Source organism: Thermobia domestica, chromosome 9, assembly GCF_964235325.1.
Source record: "Thermobia domestica chromosome 9, izTheDome1.hap1.1, whole genome shotgun sequence".
Taxonomy (NCBI): domain Eukaryota; kingdom Metazoa; phylum Arthropoda; class Insecta; order Zygentoma; family Lepismatidae; genus Thermobia; species Thermobia domestica.
The window spans coordinates 161,542,166-161,569,462 of NC_137462.1; the positions used below are offsets into that span (position 1 = coordinate 161,542,166).

General features: G+C 37.3%; 1 protein-coding gene across 1 annotated transcript in view; it reads right to left on the reverse strand.

Moving 5' to 3' along the window:
- LOC145695153 (cilia- and flagella-associated protein 61-like) overlaps positions 1–27,297 on the reverse strand; it is a 244,774-nt gene that overhangs the window by 16,947 nt on the left and 200,530 nt on the right. Inside the window, exons 21-23 of the mRNA XM_081772095.1 lie at positions 24,365–24,565; positions 16,171–16,278; positions 6,617–6,811 (exon numbers count right to left, since the gene is read on the reverse strand). Coding sequence (XP_081628221.1) covers positions 6,617–6,811; positions 16,171–16,278; positions 24,365–24,565 — 504 coding nt within the window. The remainder of the gene's footprint in view (positions 1–6,616; positions 6,812–16,170; positions 16,279–24,364; positions 24,566–27,297) is intronic.

Sequence of the window (27,297 nt, forward strand, 5' to 3'; positions counted from 1 at the left end):
ATTTAAATGTAGAAATAACATTATGTAAAATGAGTAAATAAAAACAAAAATTGAAAATAAATAGGGTTGCAATCTTTTATTTATTTCAGTTCAATGTCTGATCTGTTTATAGCTTTTCCTATTAAAATTTCTGTTGTACTTCGAACGATTTATTGTAATATTTTAAATAGTCAGAACTTTTATTGAGATGGCACGTTGAGGAATAATCAATTTACAAGCTGTTATTTCTTAATAGGGTAGGATCTTACTATATCTTGAGAGAAATGTCACCCTATCAATACACCACTAATAAAACACATCATGGTTTAAGGATCCCTAAGTTTTCCCGCAGGAATAGCATATGCTCGACAGAAGTACGAGATCGTAATCATATTACTGCGTCATAAAATTATGATGTACTTTCCAGCTGAAAATAAGAGCTTATCAGTCTTATTTCATAGTACTTCATATGCTCTATTGCATTTCTTAACTGAACACTATGTGTCCGAAATTTTTATCACTATTTCACACTAGTACTTATATTCTACGAAGAGGGTTTGAAACATTTTCGTAGGACGCGGTGGCCAAATGGTAGAGAGCTCACCTCTGGTGTGTAGTGTCTCTGGTTCGATTCTACTTCCTGTCAAGTAAGCTTTATGGTGAATAAACACAGTGTTCATGTATTTTCTTGGTGTTTTCCATTTCATTTTTCCATAATTCCACTATTATTATCCTTATAATCATTTTCTCCCTTTAACCTCGGTGCAAAATTGTGCGACAATTAACTCCAAGAAAAGCTTCAGCTAACTTGGAAGATAGATTAGTACAATTGAAGAATGTGATAAAATGATTCTTTTGTGTACTCCCATTGCAATTTGAATACTGGGTGCAAATACTCTTTCTATTGTTGAAGATTGAGGGAATGATAATGCAGCATAATATGAAATTCACTCAACAAGAGAAGGTGTCTGTGATCAAGTTTATTTTTTCTAATGGGATGAATGCTACGAAGATTAACTTGTATTGCATGATAGCGTGGGTCAACAAAGTCCTTTATAAAGGAGTGGGTTGCTGACTGCAGGAGATGAAGAACATCGACCGAAGATGAGGCGTTTTCAAGATGACCCACAGTTGGAGTAATCATCGAGAACGTTGATTCTCTGCACGAAGCAATATTCTCAGTTAGACGAATTGGCCTGAAGAAGATTGCAGATATAATAGGAATATCTGTGGAATGTGTTTATCACATGGTTTATAAGAACTATGAATGAGAAAGTTGTCCGCAAACTGGGTCCTAAAAGAGTTTAATACCAATCATAAACAATGCCGTGTGGTTGCTTCAATCGCTATATTTTGGCCCACTTTGAACGTGAGTCCGATTTTTCAGCAATGTGGTGACTATTGAAGAAACATGCCTCTACCACTAATATTCCGAAACCAAACAATAGTCAATTCAGTGGCGACACATGCATTCATCAAGATTCCATATTTTACTGTGCTATCAGTCACTAAACCTCCAACAATAAAAAGCATATTTGCACCCTAGTGGTCAGATTGCAAACGAATGAAACTTTATCACATACTCCAATTTACCTAATCTATATTCCCCCTTCTATATTAGGCCAGATACCTTTCAAAACCCTTCGCATATCGTATTTCCGAGCTGTAAACAATATGTCCTAAACTCTTACCACTTGCACATATCATAGCACTTCTTATATTCTATCACATTCGTCAATTGAAAACCAAAACCCTTACTACTCTAATTCATAGTAAGATGTTTCACTCGTTTTTGGCTCTTGATTTTTGCTTATTAAAAAACAGGAGCGTCACTTCGGCGTTTTAGGGGAAGCAATTGCCCCTAGGTGATATATAAAACTATATATACATACATATACAGGGTGCGGCACGTAAAACCGGCCCGTAAAGTGAACACATAAAATGAAATGTAATGTATTGAATATGATTAACTACAACACATAAATGAAATGTAATGTATTGAATATGACTACTCACCTTCACAGCAGCCTTCACAGCAGGTGCTGAAAGTGTCCTCCGCCCACTTCAACACACATGGGAGCACGATTGAGGAGATTCATATATACCCTTGTCAGTTCTTGTGTTGTAATGCTATTGGTGACATCCTGGATCCTGGTCTTGAGTTCTTCAATTGTGTGTGGATTTGTTTCGTATACTCTTCCCTTTAACAGTCCCCATAAGTAAAAGTCACACGTGGACAAGTCTGGTGACCGAGGAGGCCACAAGCCTTTGCTGATTGTCCTCTCTGGTGTAAACATCTCATGCACAAGGGACAATGATGCAGCTGATGTGTGGCATGTTGCACCGTCCTGCTGAAAGTAACATAACTGACGCTCCTCTTCGGTCAAGTGTGTATAAAACTCCTCCAGGATTCCCATATACACGTCACTGTTCACTGTCGTCTCAAAGAATATGGGCCCAATAACGCGTGTGGCGGAAATGGCACACCAAACACCAATCTTCTCATCATGCAAGGGTACCTGGTGGATTGCGTGTGGATTTTCTGTCGACCAATACCGGTTGTTTTGGGAATTTACGTACCCAGACAGGTGGAACCACGCCTCGTCACTCATGATGAGCATTAGTGGATCCAAGAAACAACTGGCAACATTTCTCAACAGCCATGAACAGAAATGCACCCTCTTCTGCAGGTCAGGCTCCTTCAGTTCTTGCACAACACTTATCCGGTACGGTTTTAACTTCAGTCCCCTTAAAACACGTCTGCAACTTCTCTCACTCGCATGAACCTGTTGACTCAATCTCCTGGTTGACTTTCGAGGACTTCTTGTCATTATCTCCTCCACCTGCATCTTTAATTCAGGTGTACAGACAGATGGTCGTCTGTTCCTGGGAGCATTTTGAACCGATCCTGTACGCCGCCTTTTTTCAATCAATTCCTGAATGGTGCTTTATGCTGGCACAGAACGCCCTGGAAATTTCTCCCGAAACAAATTCTTTGTTTTCACAAAAGATCCAGTGAGAATGAACCCTTCAACAATGGCAACACTCTCGGGTATCGAATACGGCATTATCACACACTGACATTCACCCGGCTTAACACAACGAGGCCTTTTTCTCAACTGGTTTCGACAAGTTTCGACAAGTGTATATATATGTTGAACAACCAAAATATTATAACCACTTATACAGTATGTCTATTTTGGCTCTCAGAACAACAGCAATGGAAGCAATGATGCCTTGGTAGGTGGCTGTAGGCATGGTGCACTACATCTGTAGACAGAAATCACTTAATTGCAGTGAATTCTACGGAAGGGGATGATGAACTCCGATCTGACGTTCAATGACACCCCAAAGGTATTCAATTGGGTTCTATTGCAGGAATTAAGATTCGACACTGTGCTCCTCGAACCACTACGGTACAACGTTAGCCTTCTGACAAGAAGCGTTGTGCTGCTGTAAGATACCATTGTTAGAAATATGCCCCACATGAATGGATATACATGATGAGAACAGCTGATAGCTAGGAGCCGTCATGGTGCTTTCATATGCAGTACTGGGCCCATCGATAACCATGATTCTCCAAATCATAATGGAGTCACCATCGGCCTATTGTCCTACCGTGGACGTCTCAAGCAGCTGTTTCCTGGAAGACGACGGATTCTGACCTACCAATAAATATAATGAAGACAGTATCGTGGTTAATCGGACCATGCAACGTTCTGCCATTGCTCTACGTCCAATGACGATGAGTACGTGCCTATTCCGATCGTAATCGACAATGTTGTGTAGCTAACATTGATACACCTGTAGGATATCGTCTGTGGAGTACCATACCTAACTGTGTACAGTGAACTGTGTGTACTCAGACATGTCCACTGTTAAAATCTGCTATTAATTGTGACACAGTTTGCCTATATTCTGTTGTACCAATCTCAAGAATCAGTGACATCCATTTTTAATGAAGAGTGGTCGCCCTACTTCTTGTGATTGGGTGGTGATGACAAGTCGCGCTCTTTCCAAAATGCTTATTCCCAGCCGCCTAGTCATTACAATATGGCCGCTATCAAACTCTGATATGTCGTCTACCTTCCAGAATCTACGTACAGGCACCACTCTGGTGCATCGAGTGAATTCCTGTCACTGTATGGCAAGCGGTTATGTTGTGCCTCGTGCCTCTTACGTTACTCCAACGAATTCGTTCAAAAAGTATAGGGTGGTCGTAATGTCTTTGCTAGTAATTGCATGTATGTTTTTAATCAATAGTACAAGAATATAGTAATGACAAACGTGAAATTTTATTTATATCAGAGAGTTTTTTCCTCTCCAAGCATATCTCGAAACGCTGCTGTATAAAAATCAAACTAATGGTCACAATGTAATGAATTTGTTCTGGACATATCTTGGTGATAAGAAGCATGATGACGTAATAGGAGATGACATACGTTGTATCATATTACTGCTCTGCCACAATTACAACCTCTTAACAGTGCAAAAAGTCAATTATTGTAATTGGTTCCAGCAGTTTATCAACGAACTATACATCTGAGAATCCTCACCTACATGTAGTTCTGCGGCTTTCGACATCTAACACCAAGAATCCTCACACTGTACAAATAACACCTTTTTAAGCATTTCAATTTTATGTTTCATCGATGTCATATCCAAGGTATCACAAGATCTTTGTCGACACAACAGTAAATACAAATATCTACATAGAAAACTTCCACGAGTTTGTAAATCAGTTGGACACGAGGACTTTTACAATGGCTAATTTCAGTGGGATACCACTCTTCCAATGCAAGAATACACGAAATTGTGTCATTTGAAGACCGTCTCATTTTCAAAGGGATTTAACCTCCCAAATCGCCTGACCTTACTCCCCTGATTCCTTCCTATGAGGCATGCTAAGAGGAATGGGCTACCGCAACAAGCCACTTATCAGAGAATTACAAGACAGGATTCGCTGGAAATCGAAGCTGTTACTCTTGGTGTGTTTGGGACTATCTTGTGTAAGGGTACCGTTATACTGAAATTTTAATATTCCATTCTGCCCTTTTCCTCCTTCAACAAGATTGATAAAGCAAAAGAAACACATTGTTTTGAGTAGAACTAATGATACCGAATATTGAATCAAGCTTCACATTTCTTCTCCTTTCTAAAGAAACAAACGTATTTGTGTTTTCCATGGACGATCAAGTGAATGGTACACTGATTGCCTATTCTCTTTCTCTCTCTCTCTCTCCCTCACACACACATAAACACACGGTTCTGCTTACTTAATGTCGTTTAAAACAGGGTTGCAGATATTCTCTTTGCTGCAAATATGTTGTTGTTCCCTCAGTCGGAAAGAACTCTTGAAGCGTTTTACCTCTGAGTGAGGAAAATTGATAGCCGAATTCGGCATAAACACGCAGTTTTATGAAGGATGAAGGGTGATTAGAGATAGCAAAATTGAAAAAGGAATAATGAAAAAGGAAAATTTCGGTATAGCCGTACTTTAACATGGAAAGACGTGTAGAAACATGCATTGATGATACAAGTAACATCTTTCAGCATTTGCTGTGATATAATCATGTTATACACTAAGACACAGTATGTACATAGCAAATTTCATTACATCACGACCAATAGTTTGATTTTTATAAGCTACAACTACAATTAGGAGGCCGAAAGCCTGTGAAATATCTAGTATTTCTTAGATATAGTTTCCGTAGTTGAAAGCATTTCCAAAAATGTTACTACTGTATATCATAGTACTTCCTATGTTCTATCGTATTTCGCAATTGAAAACATTTGCGAAATTTTAGCACTCTATTTCATACTACTTCTAATGCTCTAGCCTATTTCTCAGCTGAAAACATGTTCAAAAACTTCTTACCAATCTATTTCACACTACTTTCTGCGTTTTATCGTATTTCACAGTACTTTCTATTATTACGAATTATATATACTAAGTAAGCCACACTTAGGCTACAATAATATAGACCCGTTCCACTAACAGATATATGCTTTCTACCGACACTTTTACTTATGCCTACATTATGACAACTTAGAAGTATCACACCCGTCTATTAACATCCAGATATTACTATTTACCTAACATATATGTGGAATGGCATAAAATGTTTGCTTTTATAGACTTTTAACAAATATTTGTATGCTAAAATTGGCGATAGGAAATTGTGTGGTTCAAAGTTACAAGTTAATGTAACGTTTCCACGTAGGAGAGTAGTAGGACGTGCATAGGAGTGTTACAACGAAGCAGAGAAACGTTAGGAGAATAAATATGTAATGGCTACAGCGATTAAGAAAGCATGGGTGGCAGTCGAAGATAGGATAGAACGGTCAGAGATTGAATTTTCTGCCCTTCTTGGACCTTGGACCTTCAATTCTTTTGTTGTCCGCTTTAAGATTTCCTTTTGAAATCAGCAAAAACAAGTTTTCTTGTTATTGAAAAATTCAATAGAATTACTGTAGTGAAAGGTAGATATTGTTGAGTAATGATAATAATACTTTTAAATATTTGCTAGAATTGGGCAGCAAAGATCGATTGAAATGTTATCTATTGTCTGATTGTCTACTTCAATACTGGATACTTTACCTATGTAGAATGCTTTAAGAATCTTGTGCAACTTACCATTTCTTGATTAAAGAATTCAAGATTTTCTTCATGGAGTTTATCAAACTTATCATGGAATATAGCTAAACACCAAGGCTCACGGATATAAAAGAAGAAATCTTTAATAAGCCCACAATCGTATCGATTGACCATGTCATTGAATAACTTCTCATGTTTGCCATACATGCACATAATATTCTGTACATCTATTACCTGCATATAAAGATAATGGAAATCAAAACAGGAAAAATACGTGTTCGTTTATTACGAATAGTTAAATTTTCCTTAAATATATCTAGTGAAAATATTTTGAGTTCCAAAACATAAAGATATAATGACCAAAGTATGTGCTCCGTGCAAGACATTTTCCAAACAGTTAAGATATTGCTTTGCCCTACTTATGCTATGCGAATTGATACTACTACTAGAATTCAACTCAAGAAATTACTCCCAGAGACAAAATATCAGGAGACGGCACTAGATATTCCCCAAATCACTGACGTAGAAAACAAATTCCTTCCGAGTCCATTTTGAACACCTAAATTATAAACTACAGAAACATACCATAAGGAAATAGACATCCTGCAATATAATAAAATGTAATGATTTGATGCTCAGTAATAACCCTAATTTATTTGTTACTTCAGGTGTGGAAAGCATGAATATTCCACAAGGAAAAAAGAAAAAAGATGCCGAGACCCAAAGAAACCAAAGAGTTGATTGGCCGAATACTGAGGTAATGCAATCTTGGTGCACGCCAAAGACAAACTTCCAGAAACCTTCAGATTCCATTGTTCGCCATTGATTGGGTTATTACAATGTTTAAAAGACATCAAAAGGGAAGTGTGAGTCAATTTTTTGGCCGACCAGGTCCAATACAATGTCAGTTGAGAGCTTCTTAAGGAATTGTGTAACAAAATCTCAAGTCTACGGCTAAATACCTGACAGTGAGCCGGATTACAGCTGTCAGAAATCTGCATCAATTAAATTATCATGAGAGAGCTAAAAGACGTAAATCATTGCTCACAACAGTCAATATTGCTTATAGTGAGTTTACTAGTGGTATTCCGTTGTGAAATTTAATGGTAGAGTATTGTGGTTGGCATGGCCGTGCCGTGGGGGAAAGGGGGGCGAGCGGGGCGACGGCCTCGGGCGCCGAAGTAAGGGGGGCAAAACATTCGGGAGAAAAAAGGAAAAAAGATAGAAAAAATTGCTTGGAATATATGTATGGGGGCGCCGTCGTATACTCTCGCCCCGGGCACTGATTTTCCACAGCACGGCCCTGGTGGTTGGTATAATTTGTTCCTTATAAGGTAGGGAATGAGAAAAGTGATGGTGGACATGTCAGATCCCAGACTGCGAGCGGGGAGTGGATGGGGGAAATGAGCCGTCGCTCCCTTAACCCCTTATAACTTCGCTCCTAATCATTCGATTTTTCTTTCCTTTTTTGTAAAAAGAAAAGGTTTAAGTACGTTATATACATTACGTTATTAGTACCTTTTACGTAAATGTAGCCGTTTTGGTTATTTTTTTTTAAAACGGATTTTTCCTAAGAAAAAAATTTCATTTGACAAATAATCATTTTTATATTATTTATTTATGTCAAATAGCTAAATTTATAAAATTATCATGAAATACGAATAACTTTTTATATTCAATATTCTTCTATAAAACGCAAGGAAAAGAACAGTATAGAAAATCTAATATTTCACTCAAGAGAAGCAATTATTTTTTATTATTAATATCATTACACCTTTTTCTACAATTTATTATATTATGCGATCCATATTAATATTAATTCTATAGATATTCATAAGTATTTCAGAAATATGTTTTAATTATCATGGAATAAGTACTCCAGTCATGTGTTTTCTAATTATATTCATTTACTGAAAAGTAAAGGATACTTTTCTTCTGGTTTGAATCCACACGTTAGTCATCGGAGCACTTCCAGAATCCGAAGTTGTCCTTCATACTTCAATCTTCAAAATATGAATTATTCTTAATATTTTAATATAAACTACACTACACTACGATACCACATTCAGAACGCACTAAGAAAAAACAAGAGATGGTTGAAAGGGGGACGAAGGAAACACACACACACTTCCTGATTTCCGTTTCTTCACGTCAGGGATTTTACGCTGTTCAACCGATCGGCAGCCGATCGAAAGACTTCAGACTGGTTCACAAAAGAATAGAATAAGAAGTCACGTAACAAAAGCTTTCCCTTAATCGAGTTATGACAGTGCTCAGTTCCTTCTTGTTTCACGAGAGTTTATTATTCTTTGCATTATCCTAGTAACATATTCCCTCTCTGCGTAGTCTGCATCGAAGTACCCATCTCATAACTATGATTCAACTTCATCGCTATCATCAATATCATCAGCATCATCACAAAAGTTTATATCATTTGAGATTTCATAGTCATCTTCTTCCTCTCTCACATTACTGCATTTTTTGTGGATCAGCAGAACAGAAATACATGTGTGTGGAAGGAAGTTTATTTAGAGCACATTAGCACAGTGGAACACATTTTGATGGACCATATGAACATTTGAAGACCGAGAAAAGCTCTTTAGGTCTACAAGGAATATCACACATTATTGCTTCGTATTGCCCTTTCCCATTAACAGTCACTGTACGTAGTTCAGGATTCGCAATATGTGCCTTACACCAGATTAGGGCTTGAAAATGTGTTCTTTTTAATGGCCGGACGCAGAGTATCTTGTGTTGGAGGCATGCATGATTCATCGACTTGCTTCTTAGTAAAAAAAAAAAAAAACCTCCGCAATTCTTTCAGGAATGTTATCTTCGGGATTCTTAAGTGTAGAGATCTTATAAATGCTTCCAGAACTCGGAACATTTCTTCATTAAAAGTATCTTTTCCCAGCGATGACAAAGTGTCAAGGACTGTCTCATCAGCGTCATAAATGTATTAAAGAAACTTGTTTTCGTTTTACCATAAAATGATCCAGTGGTATCAGTCCCTGAGACAGAATGCCATCCAATAAAAGCATCAGCTCGTTTACGAACAGAAATCTCATATGTTTTAGCTCCTGAGACAACAAACAGGTATTCTGTGGAAGTTGAGGGTAGAAATGCTTAGCTAGTAAAGATATTTTCTCCTGATACCGACGCCCTAGTGCTAGCGACGAATTTTTACCCTCAACTTTCACAAAATACCAGTTTGTTGTCTCAGGAGCTAAAACATATAAGATTTCTGTTCGTATGGTACATCAAGCGTTAGGTCACAAATGAGCTAATGCTTTTATTGGATTTCATTCTCTCTCATGGACTGATACCACTGGATCATTTTAAGGTAAAACGAAAACAAGTTTTTTAAATACATTTATGACGATGATGACACAGTTCTTGACACTTTGTCATCACTGGGAAAAGATACTTTTAATGAAGAAACGTTCCAAGTTCTGGAAGCATTTATAAGATCTGTACACTTAAGAATCCCGAAGATAACATCCCTGAAAGAATTGCGGTGTGTTTTTTCTACTAAAAAGCAAGTCGATGGATTATACATGCGTCCAACACAAGATACTCGGCGTCCGGCCATTAAAAGGAGCACATTTTCAAGCCCTAATATGGTGTAAAGCACATGTTGCGAATCCTGAACCACGTACAGTGACTGACTGGGTTGGACTGTTAATGAGAAAGGGCAATACGAAGCAATAATGTGTGATATTCCTTGTAGACCTAAAGAGCTTCTCTCGGTCGTCAAATGTTCACATGGTCCATCAAAATGTGTTCCACTGTGCTAATGTGCTCTAAAAAAACTTCCTTCCACACACATGTGTTTCTGTTCTGCTGATCCACAAAAAATGCAGTAATGTGAGAGAGGAAGAAGATGACTATGAAATCTCAAATGATATAAACTTTTGTGATGATGCTGATGATATTGATGATAGCGATGAAGTTGAATCATAGTTATGAGATGTGTACTTCGATGCAGACTACGCAGAGAGGGAATATGTTACTAGGATAATGCAAAGAATAATAAACTCTCGTGAAACAAGAAGGAACTGAGCACTGTCATAACTCGATTAAGGGAAAGCTTTTGTTACGTGACTTCTTATTATATTCTTTCGTGAACCAATCTGAAGTCTTTCGATCGGCTGCCGATCGGTTGAACAGCGTAAAATCCCTGACGTGAAGAAACGGAAATCAGGAAGTGTGTGTGTGTGTTTCCTTCGTCCCCCTTTCAACCATCTCTTGTTTTTTCTTAGTGCGTTCTGAATGTGGTATCGTAGTGTAGTGTAGTTTATATTAAAATATTAAGAATAATTCATATTTTGAAGATTGAAGTATGATGGACAACTTTGGATTCTGGAAGTGCTCCGATGACTAACGTGTGGATTCACACCAGAAGAAAAGTATCCTTTACTTTTCAGTAAATGAATATAATTAGAAAACACATGACTGGAGTACTTATTCCATGATAATTAAAACATATTTCTGAAATACTTATGAATATCTATAGAATTAATATTAATATGGATCGCATAATATAATAAATTGTAGAAAAAGGTGTAATGATATTAATAATAAAAAATAATTGCTTCTCTTGAGTGAAATATTAGATTTTCTATACTGTTCTTTTCCTTGCGTTTTATAGAACAACAATATTGAAAATAAAAAATTATTCGTATTTCATGATTTTATAAATTTAGCTATTTGACTTAAATAAATAATATAAAAATGATTATGTGTCAAATGAAATCTTTTTCTTAGGAAAAATCCGTTTAAAAAAATTAACTAAAACGGCTACATTTACGTAAAAGGTACTAATAACGTAATGTATATAACGTACTTAGACCTTTCTTTAAAAAAAAAAAAAATCGAATGATTAGGAGCGAAGTTATAAGGTGTTAAGGGAGTGATGACTCAATCATTTTTCCCCATCCCTTCCTCGCTCCCAGCCGCGGGTCTGACATGTCCACCATCACTTTTCTCATTCCCTGCCTTATAAGGAAAAAAATATACCAACCACTATTCTCTACCATTAAATTGCACACGAAATGAAAAAAGTGACCATTAGGAAACTGACTATTAGCGAAAACAGCAGGCAACAAACAAGGCGCGGCACGATGTTAACTTTCAGCACCAATTAATTTTCTCTAGTGAGTTCAATTTTTTTGAATTTTCATCTAGCGGACGCACATGGGTCTGGAGACAACCCCTCAAGACTTTCACTTCGACCGCTTACAAACAACGGTCATACATGGAGGGTTTGCACTGACAGTGTGGAAAGTCATTTAAGCTCTGGACGTTCCGAGTTGTTGAAATGTTTTGGCAAACTCAATAACATCAGATACATTGATATTTTGCAGAAGGGTTTGCTACCTAAATTTTCATACCTGGTTCCTTCCAAAATCAACAACTCTTTTTATGGAAAATGACGCCCCTTAACATACTGTCATAAACACCCAAACTTGGCAGACATAAAATGGCATCCAAAAACTGCCATGAGTTATTCAGACAACACATATAAACTCAACTGAACATATCTGTGCTATTCCAGGTCGTGTTATCAGACGGCACTTCCAAGACCCGCTTTTCGTTAAGAACATCTCCAATGTTTGAGTGAAGAATAAACAAAAATCCCTAGGTTAAAATCACGAAACTCATTAACTGTATCCCAACGGGTTAAGACTATTTCAAGCTAAAGGGTGATCAAGAAGATATTAGCCTATATCCTTTGGCTATCATTTGTTTTTCTGTGTCAAGTGGGTACAGTTGAATAAAGGGGAAGTTTTATAGATAGAAATGTCCGTTTATTTATATCTCTGTACAAACAATAATGTAATATAAAGTTACAACTTAATTATCCCCAATTTGAAGTCATTCATTAAATCACTTGCCTCAAATTTAAGTTGCATAAATACTGTTGGCATTAGTGGCATAATATTTAATATATTTTGTACCAAAACTCCCTCATAGTGTTTAACAATAGGACAGAATGCGTAATAAAGTAAAGAAGTGAATTTTGTTCCATATTGTTCTAAATTATGGGAATTCAACATTGAAAGCAGCAGTTGTAGATCTAGCCCTTCCAGCTTCAACAGAGAGATAAAGGCAGAGATGTAATCTACTCTTCGGACGCTGAATCCATGATAATCAGTAATAACAGTACCGCATAATTCTATTTTTTATATTAGTAATGGTATTGTAGACCTGTTCTCTGACTCGGAATATGAACCGAAAACAAAACTTTGTGTCGAATCAACATGTATACTTGCGTGCTTATAAGGGAAGTTCTACCTTGACAAAATGGATATGCCAAAAGAGGTGATGTGTGAAGAAAATATAGTGGCTTAGAAAGGGTTCCATTCTGCAACTCATGGAAAATCTACACCATTACTAAGCAATATGTGGGAATGTATTGTCGTGCAACATGTGGATATCATGTTTGTTGACCATTGCTGCATGCTTGCGTACAATCTTGCGGTGCATTTCATGAGTTTCAGTACTGTAATGATCCGCAGTGATGGTTTCGTCTCGATGAAGACAGACATGATAGGCCACTCCCACGATAAGAGCAACAAACCTTCTGTAGGTCGACGGGTAGTTTTGAAGATCGTCCTGGACCCAATCTCTGTCCTTACGGTTACCACTGTCGTAGCAAAGCCATTTTTCGTTAGAACTGACAATCCGATGTAGGAAACCTTCCTGGTTGTTCTGTACACTACTCAAAGTACTGAACACTGAGATTGCGTCTTTCTTGCCCAGTATCAACTCATGTAAACCCACGAGTTCAACATTTTCACCACACTAATTGCGCGGAAGAGTCAAACTACAATAGTATAGTGCAGTAGTTCCCAACATTTTTGACTGGCGACACACTTTACTCAACGCCTTCGTCATCGCGAGACAAACTCTTTTGATTTTTTATTAATATATAATAATATAAAATTATAACGCTCTAATATTGTAACTTTCTATAAGTAGTGACTCTATGTAGTACTGAACATCGTTGCTGGCACTAGAGACATACAGTCTCTTAAAATTGATTTACAAATTATGACTTTTAAATTTCAAAATCTAGCGATACATCCTATGGGACTGCGTGTTACATCACTGTGTCTCGACACACCTGTTGGAAACCCACTAGTGTAGTGTAAGTCTGTCTTTCGCAATTGCACGAGCACTTTCCCGAGAGTCCATTTCAACGATTTCAAAGGAGCTTATTAAAATATACTGTTGGTCCGTGCTCGCGTAGGTCATTTTTTAATTTGCCACCGCCACGAAGTTTCATGAACTAATGGCGTATGGTCCGTTCATTCACCACTTGTAGCCCAAATGTATCGTTCATTTTTCACTGCTACACGTGCAGAATGTTCCAGTTTAAGGGGGAACAAGAGTTGATAAGGCTAGTATGGAGTAAGACCTTTGATCTAACATGGACTGTAAACACTTTTCATTAGAGGCCTATATTTTGGATCTCTCAAGTTTCTTTAATGGCGCAATAGTTCACTGTAAAAGACAGATACTTAACGCAGATGTATCAATGGAAGTTTCACGAATATATTAAAGTTGTAATTTGTTATATTAAAAATCGAAAAGCATCATAATGAAATAAACCTTGTCACAATTGGTAGTGTTACAGTGAGCAAAATCACGTCATATGTATCCTGACTTCTCATTTAGTAATCCAGATACTGAATACGTTTTTATTCAAAAATCATCAGATATAGTTTTTCCTTCTCTTTCCTAATCTAAAAGTCTACGTACGTCTATGTAGTATACTTGAGCACCTAAATGTTTTGTGGTTCACATTCTTGGTTATGCTTAAAATTAAACTACTCGCTAAGCAAACCAAACCAATTTATTGTTGTAAAACTAATATCTTGTGATAGTTTTGCCAACTAGTCACTCGGCTTCATCAGACACTATCTAGCTTTACTTTGCTTAGCGATTAGTTTAATTATATTTATAGTGTATAATAGGTAAAATTGGTATAACGGAGAATATTATAATCTTAGTTTTCCTGGTATTCACATTGTCTCCTATTAAACACACGCAAAACAAATTAAGTAAATGCCATTAGAATAAATGCGAAATGAAATTATATTTCTATTTAATGTCTCGCGTATATACGTGGGCTAAAATACAAGAATTATAATTACTAATAATAATACTAGTAAATTTCTCTATTGGAAAATGAAATAAATTGATTTTTAGCAAATCTTTACTGCGTTCCAATGTACAGAGATATGCCCTTATAAGCTAATCTCATTTCACTGGACAAAGTTTTGCCATCGGTAAACTTTAATCAAAATTCTAGTGCACCTCCGAATTCCGCTCTCTATAAAAATTTATCAAGCACATTACATTTAATAATTCTCTGAAATAAGCCCAACTTCCCTCAAGCCAGGAAAGACAAAACGATGTAAAAGAAAACTGGGAGCATATGATTTAACATCTGACGAGCTGTAAAGAAGAAACTGAACAAACGACAGAAAACTAAGAATGTCAGTGACGATGAAAATACCATCCTTTACAGCTTTTGCAGCCAGTTGTACTAATCCAAAGAAAGTGCTGTTACGGGTGTCTGGATACAATGTCAACGATGCAAAACTTGGTTTTATGAAATGCATATTCGGGTTTTTGGCACTAAACAATTCATTTATTGAAAATATATCTAGACATGTGATTTTTCAAGCGGCCAGAATAGCCCATCAATGATCAGAATTATCCCATAGTTTTGGAAAAGTTTGCAATGTGTATTGTTTCATAAAATTTTCAATTGTGAATTTTTGTAGGCAAAAGAATGGTCTATCGAAATAAATTAAGTTTCGGAAGACTTTTTTTTTTTTTTTTAATTATATAGCCCTACTGTTCAATGTAAAATGATTGATATAATCCGGGCTATCCTAATATTTGTGGAAAGAATGTGAGTCCAAATTAAACGGAGAACAGACGAAAGCACGATAATTGGAATGAAAGGTAATGTTACAACAATGGAAAAAAGACAAAACAAAAATGCATATTGTTTGCTGAATGAAAAGTTACGAAACGTTTAATCATATTTTGTGTGTTATGTTGTACGGGAAGAAATATGTAATGGAAAGAAAGAAAAAAAAAGAAAGAGAGATGTACAAATTGCCGGTAATAAAGCGTATGATTCTTACACCAAAATAACAGGTTCTTAATATATGGAACCTTGCAAATTTGTGATAAGAGTCCTACAAGTGATAGCATATCATTATAATGACGAATTATATTGCAAAATGTAGGAACAGAAGCACGTAATTCAAGTGTTCATAATCCAAGTAGTTCAAGAGTCGCAACACATCGGCAAATTTACAGTAATTAAGTCTATGGATTCTATAGTCTTGTCGTTTCCTTCAATTTTAACATGTCATATCATTCTCACTAACAAGTAAGACGAATTCTGTTTCCTGTGAATAAAGAAAAATATTTTTTAAAAATGCCAGGATAGTGTCAGAATGGTGGTATGAATAAACATGTGCCAATGAATTGTGCTTAACACGTAGTAAAGAAGAAAGATTCTAGTAAAAAAAAAAAAAAATCTCCCACGTAATTTTGTTCCTTACCCCTCTTGTCAGACAGGTTATACTTTCAATTATGCTAGAACCATTAACATGAATTCGGAAATAGCCTATTCTTCCTTCTGGTTGGTTGCCTGTGATTAGTATCCGACCCTGAAATAATAAATTATTATTATTATTATTATTATTATTATTATTATTATTATTATTATTATTATTATTATTATTATTATTATTATTATTATTATTATTATCATGCTACTAATAAAATTTTGAATAATATTGGATGCATTTCTAGAATATCATTGGAAGTATGCTGAATTCATAGGTAACTGAAACTGAACTATTCCACCTGAAGAACATGCGATAGAACATATTAAGGCGTTGATAAATACTCATATAGGTTGTTCAGCAATAGTAAGACATGCCAAATTTAAAGTGTATACAATAGCGTTTGAAACAAAGAAATTGTTACATTTAAGGATAAGATTGATATGAGAATAATATTACAAACTATTAAGATTTGAAAATTAAATTGTTAACAAAGAGAAATGAGTGAAATTTAAATGCATTTTCTTAAAAAATGACACGCACATAAGCAAAATTATCAAATCTAATCTCAAAACTATCATAAATATTTCAAATTTTAAAGAAGTCTACAGTATTAAGCTAGGAGAAATAGGTTTAGCGGAGTTCAATTTAAAAAGTGGTACCCAGAGCGGGAGAAATATAGATCGTTAGTCAAGTGTTACATATATAAAGGTAACCAAGAAAGTTCTGTCGCTTTTTCACCCACCACCTTTGAACATCGGTGTCTCACCTAGAACATACCTAGAAGATCAAAAATAGTCCCCATCAGCATAGACGATCCTCTGGAAACGTTCTGGAAGGCCACGGATTCCATCGCGGTAGAACTTGGTGGGCCGTGAAGCGGAGACGGTATCAGGTGCATTTTGCACCTTTACTAGGGATTTGAACTGGTGTCCTCTAAGATGATTGTCCAAGGAATGGAACAGATGATAATCTGACGGTGCAATTACCGGGGAGTACGGCGGATGCAATAGTGTTTCCCATCTTAGGCGTAGAATGGTGTCTCGGGTCATCCTAACCACGTGGCGGTTAGCGTTGTCCTATAACAAGAGGACAGCATTGCGATTCAGAAGTGCTGGCTCCAGAGTTTTGAGCTTTTCTTGAAACGGCTCAACTGCTGACAATACACAATTACATTGATGCTCTGACAAGCTGGTAGCAATTCCTGATGCCGCGAGCAGTCCACCAAACACACAGGAGAACCTTCTTCTGGTGCAGTGCTGGTTCGGCTGTTTTGGAACCAGTTCATGGGGTGCTAACCAACGGTTCGCCAACCGGTTCGCTGTGGGGCTTCGTACAGGACCCACTTCTTATCACAGGTCAACAACCTGTCCAGAAATGGCTCCTTCCTCAGACAAGATAGCAAAGAAACATAGGTGTCTGCTGGTGTTGCCTTCTGGCCCGGAGTCAAATCATGTGGGACCCATCGACCCAACTTGTAGTGCTTCTCAAGTTGATAGAGATGCTCCCGAATGATTTCTCCACTCACACTGAATTGTAGTCCCAGTTCCTCACAGGTCTGGCCATTGTTCGCCTCAATTACTGCCTGGAGATATTAATTTTGTACATGTGTTGGTCTTCCGGCACATAATACGTCTTCGAGTGTTTCGTCACCGTCCTTAACCCTTTTAGGATTTCCACTTTTTAAGGTAAATTATAGACTTTCACTCAAACAGCTACTGCTTCCTTACTATTTATCGTAGGATCATGGTTCATACCTCTCTCTCTCTCTCTCTTTTTTTTTTTTTTTTTTTTTTTTTTTAGAATAGAGCGTATTATACACCAGAAACGGGAAAATCGGGTAAAACCAGGAAATTTTTCAAAAATTTTGTGCCTTTCTGACCCGGGCCCGGGCTCATGTAGGAATCTCATTTAAAAAGAAAAAAATACGTTGTTATGTACATAATGCGTGTCTAAAATTTCAATCTTGTATCTTGGAAACTAAGGTCGGGAGAAATTTTTGAAGGTCTGAAGGTGATCCACTTTTTCAAATATGTATATATGTATATATAAATATTTCAAAAATGTACTATTAGACCTAGAGTCATAGTTCAAACGTCATTTTTTTCAGTATAACGAGCCCTTTTTAACTTTATTCCTCACATGTCCGTATCATACACCAGAACCAGAAAATTCGGGAAAACCCGGATTTCTTTTGAAAATCAAGCCAAAACACTTTGCACTTCTGGCTTGGGCCTAGGTCCACGTAGGGATTGATATTTTTTTTTAAAAATACATTGTTCTGAACATAATACGTGCGCAAAATTTCGGATCTTGAAAAGAAAGGGCGGAAAAATTTTTGAAAATCTCAATTTAGGTCATATATATATATATATATATATATATATATATATATATATATATATATATATATATATATATATATATATATATATATATATGTATGTATGTATAGGGTAACTTCGGCAAATAACGCCACCAATTCAACATATCGTTCTGGTATTCAAGTGTTTTTATATCTAGAACCACGCAAATTACATGGAAGACGGAGTGAACCCTCCGCTATAAAACAACGAGGAAACCAAGATCCTACACACACAATGTTGACCACAATGCACTGAGAATCTAAGTGAGTATGGTATGGCGTTATTACCAGACGTGTCGGCAAATAACGCCACTTACTTTACAACAACGGAAAGGTGTTAGAATCGTAACGAAATACATTTTGAACGCAACTAAACAATGTTCTTGCCAATGTGCCACTTGTCTTGCTAGTACACAAAACTCATAGTCATAGTGTATGTCGTTTACCGGTAACTCTTCTGATGATTGCGAACCCCTTAACATGACAGCTGCAGTCACATGGAGCACTACTCGTCGGAGTCAGGCAACAATGCACAACCAAAGTCACCCCATGTACACAAGCCACATTTAACAATGCTGCCAGAATCAGATGATTCGTGAAACCAAATCTTGCATTCAATAACTAAATTCATATTTAGTATCCCTGGGATCATAGTATTATCCTCTACAGTCCCTACGAAACATGCCTCCATCCTTCTTCTTTTTAGAAAATGATTGTTTCTTCGTGCCGGAAGCAGTGGAAGAGCCAACTGTTGCAAACAGGTCTGCCTTGCAGCACCCTGGAATGATATTTGATCCTAGTTATTTTAGGTGTAGGCAGAAGCTCGTGGATGGAATGGTCACTCGGTGGTGTTGAAGGAGAGATGGAGGTTGCTAGTGTGCTTGGAGGTGTTGGTGGAGGTTGTTCTTGCTCTGAGACATCACTTGGGGCAAAAGCAACATTGGGAATAGCATTTCTGTTAAAATGACAGATGCCTTTAGCGCTGAAGACTGAAATTGTGTTGTGAGGTGTTGTTAAACGGAACCATGCTTGTGAAAACAGTTTTGGAAACTGTAGCTTCCTAAGTGTTTTTCCGGGATGTGTTCGTCGATAACTGTCAACTGCTTCAGAGCAGTACACTTTTAACGATTTGAAGAAGCTCTTATCGACCGGTCGAAATCGTGGGTGCAATGTGCAGGCAAGCACAGCAGTTGGATATCCATGGTCTCAGCAGCATTTAAAATGGTAATATCAAGGTGACTGCGGTGACCATCTACAATAAGCAGTGCTCGGCCAGGGATCCTGTGTCTGTTGAAATGCTCCAGAAATGTAGGAATTCTTCCTTTGTAACATAGCATTTAGGTGTCGTTGTAAAGGTGTTACGTGGAGGAAGATCATCACTATACTCTTTTTTTTCATACTTTCCCTTGTATAACACCATTGAAGGGATCCAATTTGAACCTGATGCATTGGTGCACGCAATAACACTCACAGTTTCACCTTTTTCGCCATGTGTGGCATTATGTACTCGCATGCTCCCTTTATGTGTCAGAATTTTTAGCTGCTGTTGTACGTTAGTTGTAGATTAGTTTCATCTCCATTGTAAATAAGTTCAAAATTGTCACGTAAGTTCATAGCATCAAGTATATTTTCCAGTAGCGTTAAACCAAACCCAACTGTCTGTAAACGAATTATTCTCAGTTTTAATCTTTCTTCCAGTTCCTGTGACAATAAAAGTTGCGACCAAGTTTTCGAATGGGCTTTCTGTCCTTTCGTTTTACCCAGTCCTAAACGCTACACGTACATGCAGCCCTTGCAACTTTCATACCCTGCTCGACGGCTGCGATTGCTTGATTTCAGACCGCCTGACCCGTATGTTTTGACATTTCCTTCCCATCTGGAAAACAAAATGAACAAAACATCAGAAATCTTACATTTCATAGCCACTTCGACAAAAAACAAACTTTTAACACCAGTATTAGCTTCGATTAGCGATTAGATAGAGTGGCGTTATTTCCCGAGGCAATAGTGGCGTTATTTCTAGAAGGAACAGATTTTGTTTTGACCATTCTTTCTATACCAAGGATAGTGGTCCTGCATATATTATTTATATAATTCTGTTCTACAAATATGGCACTATCGAAACATACCTTTAGTAATGGTATAATCGTACTTTTACAAAAACTATTCGCCTATTTCGTTTGACGAACTAAAAATTTGCGAGCTGTTTCCTCTGCTCCGGGGCTGCTACGTTAATATTTGTTCACTGCTTTCTCTCTACTTACGCGTGGCTGGCTTCTAGTCTTTGAGTCTACAGAGACAACAGGCATCACTGCTTATCACACATCCATAAGTGATCAGCTTAAGAACCACGTATTCATGCTAGCACTGTGGAAAGTTTAAAATGGCGTTATTACCCGACTGGCGTTATTTGCCGAAGTTACCCTATATATATACATATAAAATTTTACTGCGTAATTACTATTTGGCCTAGAGTCATGGTTCAAACGTCATTTTCTTCAGTATAACGAGCCTTTTCCAACGGTACCAATCACATGTCCGTATCATACACCTAAACCGGGACAAACCGGATTTTCTTCTGAAAAAATCATCCCTTTGTATCATTTGCGTCCCTCGGGCCCTACCCCGGCTTCGCGTAGGGTTCTCAGAAACATTTGAGAAATACCCAAAGCCGCACACAATCCGTATGCAAAGTTTCGATCTGATATCTTGAAAACTAAAGGCGTAAAAAATTTTGAAATTTGCCTTAAGAAAAAATAAAATGTCACGCCCCTCCGTCCTCACTTGGCGCTGCCAAGTTGACCATCCGGTTCGAAAATACATCTGGAGTGTTCTTTGGTCCATCCTTGATTTGACCAATAAAAATACGGGCTTAAATACCTGTCATAGAACATAAATAAGCGGTCAAAGACGATACTACGCAATGGTAACAAAAGTTACCAAAAACCCTAAAAGGGCTAAACTTGTTAAACCATCGCTGCACTGTCCGCGTAGTCACGACACCCTTATTAAAAGCCTGGAATATCTTCCGTCCGGCTGAAGCGGCGTTTGAAGCGGCATGTTCACTCTGTCCTTACGCAAATTCACGGAGTAAAAGAACTGCCACAACCAGGTAGTATGCTGGATATACCAGACAACTGGCCTTTGCCTTATCTCCATTCGCATTCAACTCACGATGTGAGGGCCAATTGAACACAGACCTAACAAAAAACGACAGAACTTTCTTGGTTACCTTTACATTTAATAATATACGTATATTGATGTGACAAAGGACCTGGGATGCCTAATAGCGTGTAGGACTTCCTCGAGCACGAAGTGCAGGATTTCGACGTTGCAGGAACGCGACAAGTCGCTGGTATTCTGCTGGCGGAATGTTAAGCCATGCAGCCTCGACTGACGTCCATAATTCGGTGATTGATGCAGGTGGAGGACCCTGGGGACTATAAGCTCGTTCGATGATATCCCACATGTGCTCAATAAGATTCATATCCGGTGTTCTAGGGTGCCAAATCATGTTTTAGAAAGATGGACTGTAGGTTATCATCAAGCAGTTAAAAATAGCGATGGACGATCAACGGACCAGAGGATCTAACCATACCATGTGAACACATTCCAAAGCATTACCAAAGCACCAGCAGCTTGGAAATTGTCTTTTCCAGCGGATTATCAGCAACTTGTCGCGTCCTTGTCAAGTCGAGTTGCAGCACTTATCCATGCTTGAACAGTTCCTACACGGTAGGTATAATATATCCCATAACTTTCGACATTTCAGTATAGTTTGCGTGCATTAAATATAGACTAAATTACTAATATCAGTATATTTGAATAAATTGTGGTAGTGGTTATGCGCTTACAGTTTTGTTTCATTTCATCACACATAAGAGTTGTGAATAATTATATAAATCATTTCATTGGATGTTCATTACTCATTCCACAATCTGCAACTTCGCAGCAACATAAGGTTGTAAGTACGAATTGCAAAATAAATGTTTTATATTATCTATATTCTTTATTCGATTAGCAAATCGATTGTATTTTAGTTTTTAAGTGTGTTAATATGAATTTATCTTTGCTCGATAGTTCTTTTCACTATGTAGAGACACACGTCATTACATATATCATGACAAGAAAGAACTGAATGTGAAAGTGGTATTCTTCCTGTTTTTATGATCGCAGTAGCATTTTTTGCATTACCCTTTGCAGTGTTTACTGCTTCGTGCCCTCTTGATTCCAGACATACGATACTACAGGGTCGGTCAATATAAACTGAGCCGTACATGGGAGATGAGAAATCGAAATGCGTTAATGTATTCAACGTAGAGATACACAATATTTCGGTTCCACTTAGCGAGCTGTGAACGAAGCACGTTCACTTTGAACGAAGAGATTGGGGAAGGTGCGAGAAAAACACGCCCTGTAGCTCTGACAGAAAAACAGTCGAGTAAAGCAAACCACCAGTGTAGACATGAAAATGTTGCTGACAACACAAGGCAAGGCAATGAAAAGAGAAGCAAAATTTCGCGCCGAGTTCAACAGCGATTTACCCGCCCAGCCATCCATACATGAACTCATAAAGGAGTTTTATCTGTCAGGATCCATGTTTGATAAGGAGCATGATTACTCGCGTTGGAAAGGAGCGAGGTGGAGAAGGAAGATATTCGCTAGTAGATGTTGAAGAGCCTCACTAAGCTAAGAGGCATCACGACGAAATAGGCAGGAGTGTCACGAAAAGCGATGGTTTCAGATTTTGAGATTATCAATACACGGATTGGCGGGAGGTATTTCCGCAAAATACTGGTAATCCATATTGGAACGATCGGAAATACGGGTCGTAGCCATTATTCCGTACGCCAGCCTCTAAAATCATCTCTTGTCGCGAACAACAAGTCAACACATTCTGAATGATCTTTTTCTGAAGCCAATCGCTTTACAGACCGCAGACCATGCTTGACGTGTAGAGTACTATACATGACTACAATACGAAATCGAAAGTGGTTTCCTCGACCCGAACTTCAACTTCATGACGGACAAGAAGTGGTTCCATCTTAGTGGCTACATTAATTCACAAAATATTAGTCTGTCGAAAATACATGAAATATTTGAGCTACTACTGCATGATACAAAGATTGGAGTGTGATGCGCTGTTTCGGGTGTGCTGAAGATAATCATTGGACTCATTTTTTCGGAGAAAAGATGAACCTTACATTGCAGACATCTTCGATCTTGTCGTGGATCAACTGAGTGCATGGTAAACGCCTTTACTTGCAAGCAGTGCACTTTGTTTGCACACCTGACAGAACTGTCTCTAAACATTAATAGCCTCCAAGGTGCATTGATCTATCCAGTTGTGTTTTTTACTTTTGAGGCAACTTGGGCAAGGTACCACAATAATCAACGAAAAATTGACGCACTACAAGAGAGTATACAACGTCATTGCCAGTATCCAACGGTTGCAGCAAGTTGCACTGTACGTGATTCATCGACCAACCTGCCTATCTATGCTTGGAATATAGCTCTCAATATTTCGAATATTATCTGTGAAGACAGAGGAACGCATGTGAGTATTCCTTTTGTCTTTGATCTACTTGTATAATATCATACGTTGCAGTTCATATGTTCATCACTTGGTTTGTGTTGGGTTTATTTTGGCTCACCTTATATATAGTTACGTAATTCCTGTTTCTTCTCGCTTACATGTTTGATTCAGCTATTTCATGTTTTACACGGAATGTATTTGAAAGAAGTGCCCAATTTGACTCAAAAATTTGTTAGTTAATTTAAAAATAAGTATAATATTCAAAATTGTCAAAGTACTGAACTTACGAAATCTTCGTTATTCATTGCAACTTCTAATGGTATTTCAATTCCAGGTTTAATGACTTTCAAATATTTGAAATCTTTCGGTAAAGCACAATACCATACAAGAGGTTTTACAAAAATTGGAATCATTTTCTCTGGCAGTTCTTGAAATTGTTTCGGTTCCGGTATTGACGGCTCAAAGAGTCGTTGAATTTGTATAGCAACCTGCAATGAATAAGAATACATAAAACAGTTGTTCATGTAGTCATGTTACCTTTCTTCTAATCATAATTAAATATCTTCTGTAAATAGTCCAAGAAATTTATCATAATGTGATTAGTATGGAATGAATTTGAGAATTCCAATTCTCATAAAGAGTAGTCAATGTTGAAGTTTGGACATAACCACTTTATATATGGACTACGATTATATATATTAAAAATATAGATCTGTGAAGTTCATTATGAAATACATACTTTGATAAGATATTTATGAATAAGCGGTAAGGTAGAGACTTAATAATAGACCTGAATAATGATAGATACTAAGCGGGACTCAATATAATTAAAACTGGTTGTCGTGAGAAACGAATAGATTTTTATAAATGAATGACTGTATGAGTGCCAGAACTCCATGACTACTAACATGTATTACAAATAGTGTCTGACTACAAGTGGCTTTTGTGATTGCTTTTTGATAAAACAAAATGCCAGCTTGTGTACAAGATAATCCACGTCTGTGGGAGAAATAGATACACAAAACTCAGAAAATTATACTTTTGCTGGATCCTAAAATTGTTAAAGAATGAGGGAGTTTTGTGTAATCTTCAACTCAATACAGATTGTTTCTCAATTAAGAAGAAAAGTCACAGCACTGTAATGTAAACAACATTGGTAGTGTGGCTTGTGTTGAGGAATTAATGGCAAAATACTTCTCTGAATCATGCAATATGATGTTCATACCTTTCACATTCATTTCGATAGAACTGAAATTACAAGAGTAAAACAACTAAGTTAATAACAAGGTCATTCTCTATACATAACCCGATAGCCTATTTTGCACAAATTATACAAGAATTCTTAGTTCCCATCAAAACTCTTGAATGTTATAGTGTTTAGCCGATATTAGTTATCAATGGCTGAACTTTGGTATTTTTGAACCATAAGTAGAACACAGAAATAAGCTAAAAATTGGAATCAACAAGGTTTCTTCAATTTAGAAATTAATCATATTCCTGTGGGAGCAGTTGGCTATTTGCATCCTCAAGACATTTTGCTCTTCCGACAACTCAACAAAATTCCTCGGAACCTTTCTCAACACATCGTAATTCATCGAGCCAATTTAGACACTTTCATCGCCAAGGAAACGGAAAAAAAGAAATTCGCCTCGTCTTTCTGGTCTTTACCCGATTGGTTGTGCCTTCTTCAATGGCATTTATTTGGTATTCGTTTTCCAAGCCAGCCTCATCTCCCTACAAACCAAGGCATCTACTTTAAAATATATTTACTTCAATTTCAAAGAATACTGAAGTTTATGTCAGGACCCAAATGTGATAATTTATAACAATTTAGGGAAAAAAGAACCTGCACAACATAAATTTCATACGATTGTAAAGCAGGTAAAGGTCTATCATCACGCCAAGATTGATAAGATCGGATAAGTTTGGTTGAACTAGTATGATATAAGCATAGTGTTCCTGATGCTTCAGGGAAAATGAAGTATCAAGGACGAAAAATCAAGTAAATGGGAAACAGAGAGAAGTTTTGTCTGATCTCCATGACTGCTTCCTAGAGAAAACAGTAAGAATAAGTTAAAACGACGAATTCCAAGTTCTATTTGGCCTACTTCGTGAGATATGGATATAAATTTCTACGCGTAGGTCAATTTTCTCTAAAACATCCTCGCAGGAAGTTTAGCTTTTTCAACATGAGAGTCAGTTTGCTGAGAGTTATCTAAAGAGCTAATTAACTCTTAGGTATCTCACTGGCATCTCGTGAGGCTCCCATGTGAAATCCAATGCATTCACATTATTGAAAGAGTTTCACCTACCCGAGCCTGAGTGAGCTATTAGCAAAAGAGAGTTATTTTAAATATAGTTTGTTATGAATTAGTAACCGTCATATTACCGATAGTGTATAAAGGAAGAGTACAAGGAAATATTATGGTGTTTCAAAAACTATAGGAAGACAGGAGCAGCTCTAGGATATTTTATACCCTTGGCGAAAAATATGTCTGCGCCCCCATAATCTCCTTCTCCCCCAAACCTAAACCAAAGTGATGCCTTTTCACCCCTGGCATTTTCACCACATCATCACATTGTTACCAGTTGTTTAAGCATTAAATAAAATAACTTACTCCCAATGCCTCTTTCTATGGTATTAATAAGTAATCTGTAAGTCAATTATTTTAAAAAAAACCTTTTCTATTTCTGTGGCATTTGGAGTGAAATTTTACTAACACAGAAGGTCAATTTACCTAAGGTGGCCAATTTTACAGAGCTGATGACGAGCACAACTTAGGAGAATTAACCAGAGGTCAGTAACCCGTGAATCTAGTAGTGAGTCACGTACAACGCTGTGTGGAAGTGTGATGAACAACTATTATGTCTGCTAAAGTGACACCTTATTGGAAAGGGTACATAGTGCACTTTCTGATGCACAATTCAGTGCGTCAGTGATTGTGAAAATGTGTACAGCAAGGGGCAACAATATCAGCAGGCCTACAGTAGCAAGGGTAAGCCAGCGCTGTAAAAGCACCGGCCCTAAATATCAAAATCAAGTCGTGAGAGTGAAAAGGAAACGGGCATGTCCACACAAAGAAAAATCCATTCTCTGGACAGCGGTATATTGTACAAATATACGGCATCCTCTTTCTTACTATAGAAATCAGTACTGAGCATATGTTATCCGTATGCTACATAGCCACTGCCCTTAGATGTTACATCATGCCGTTGCAGG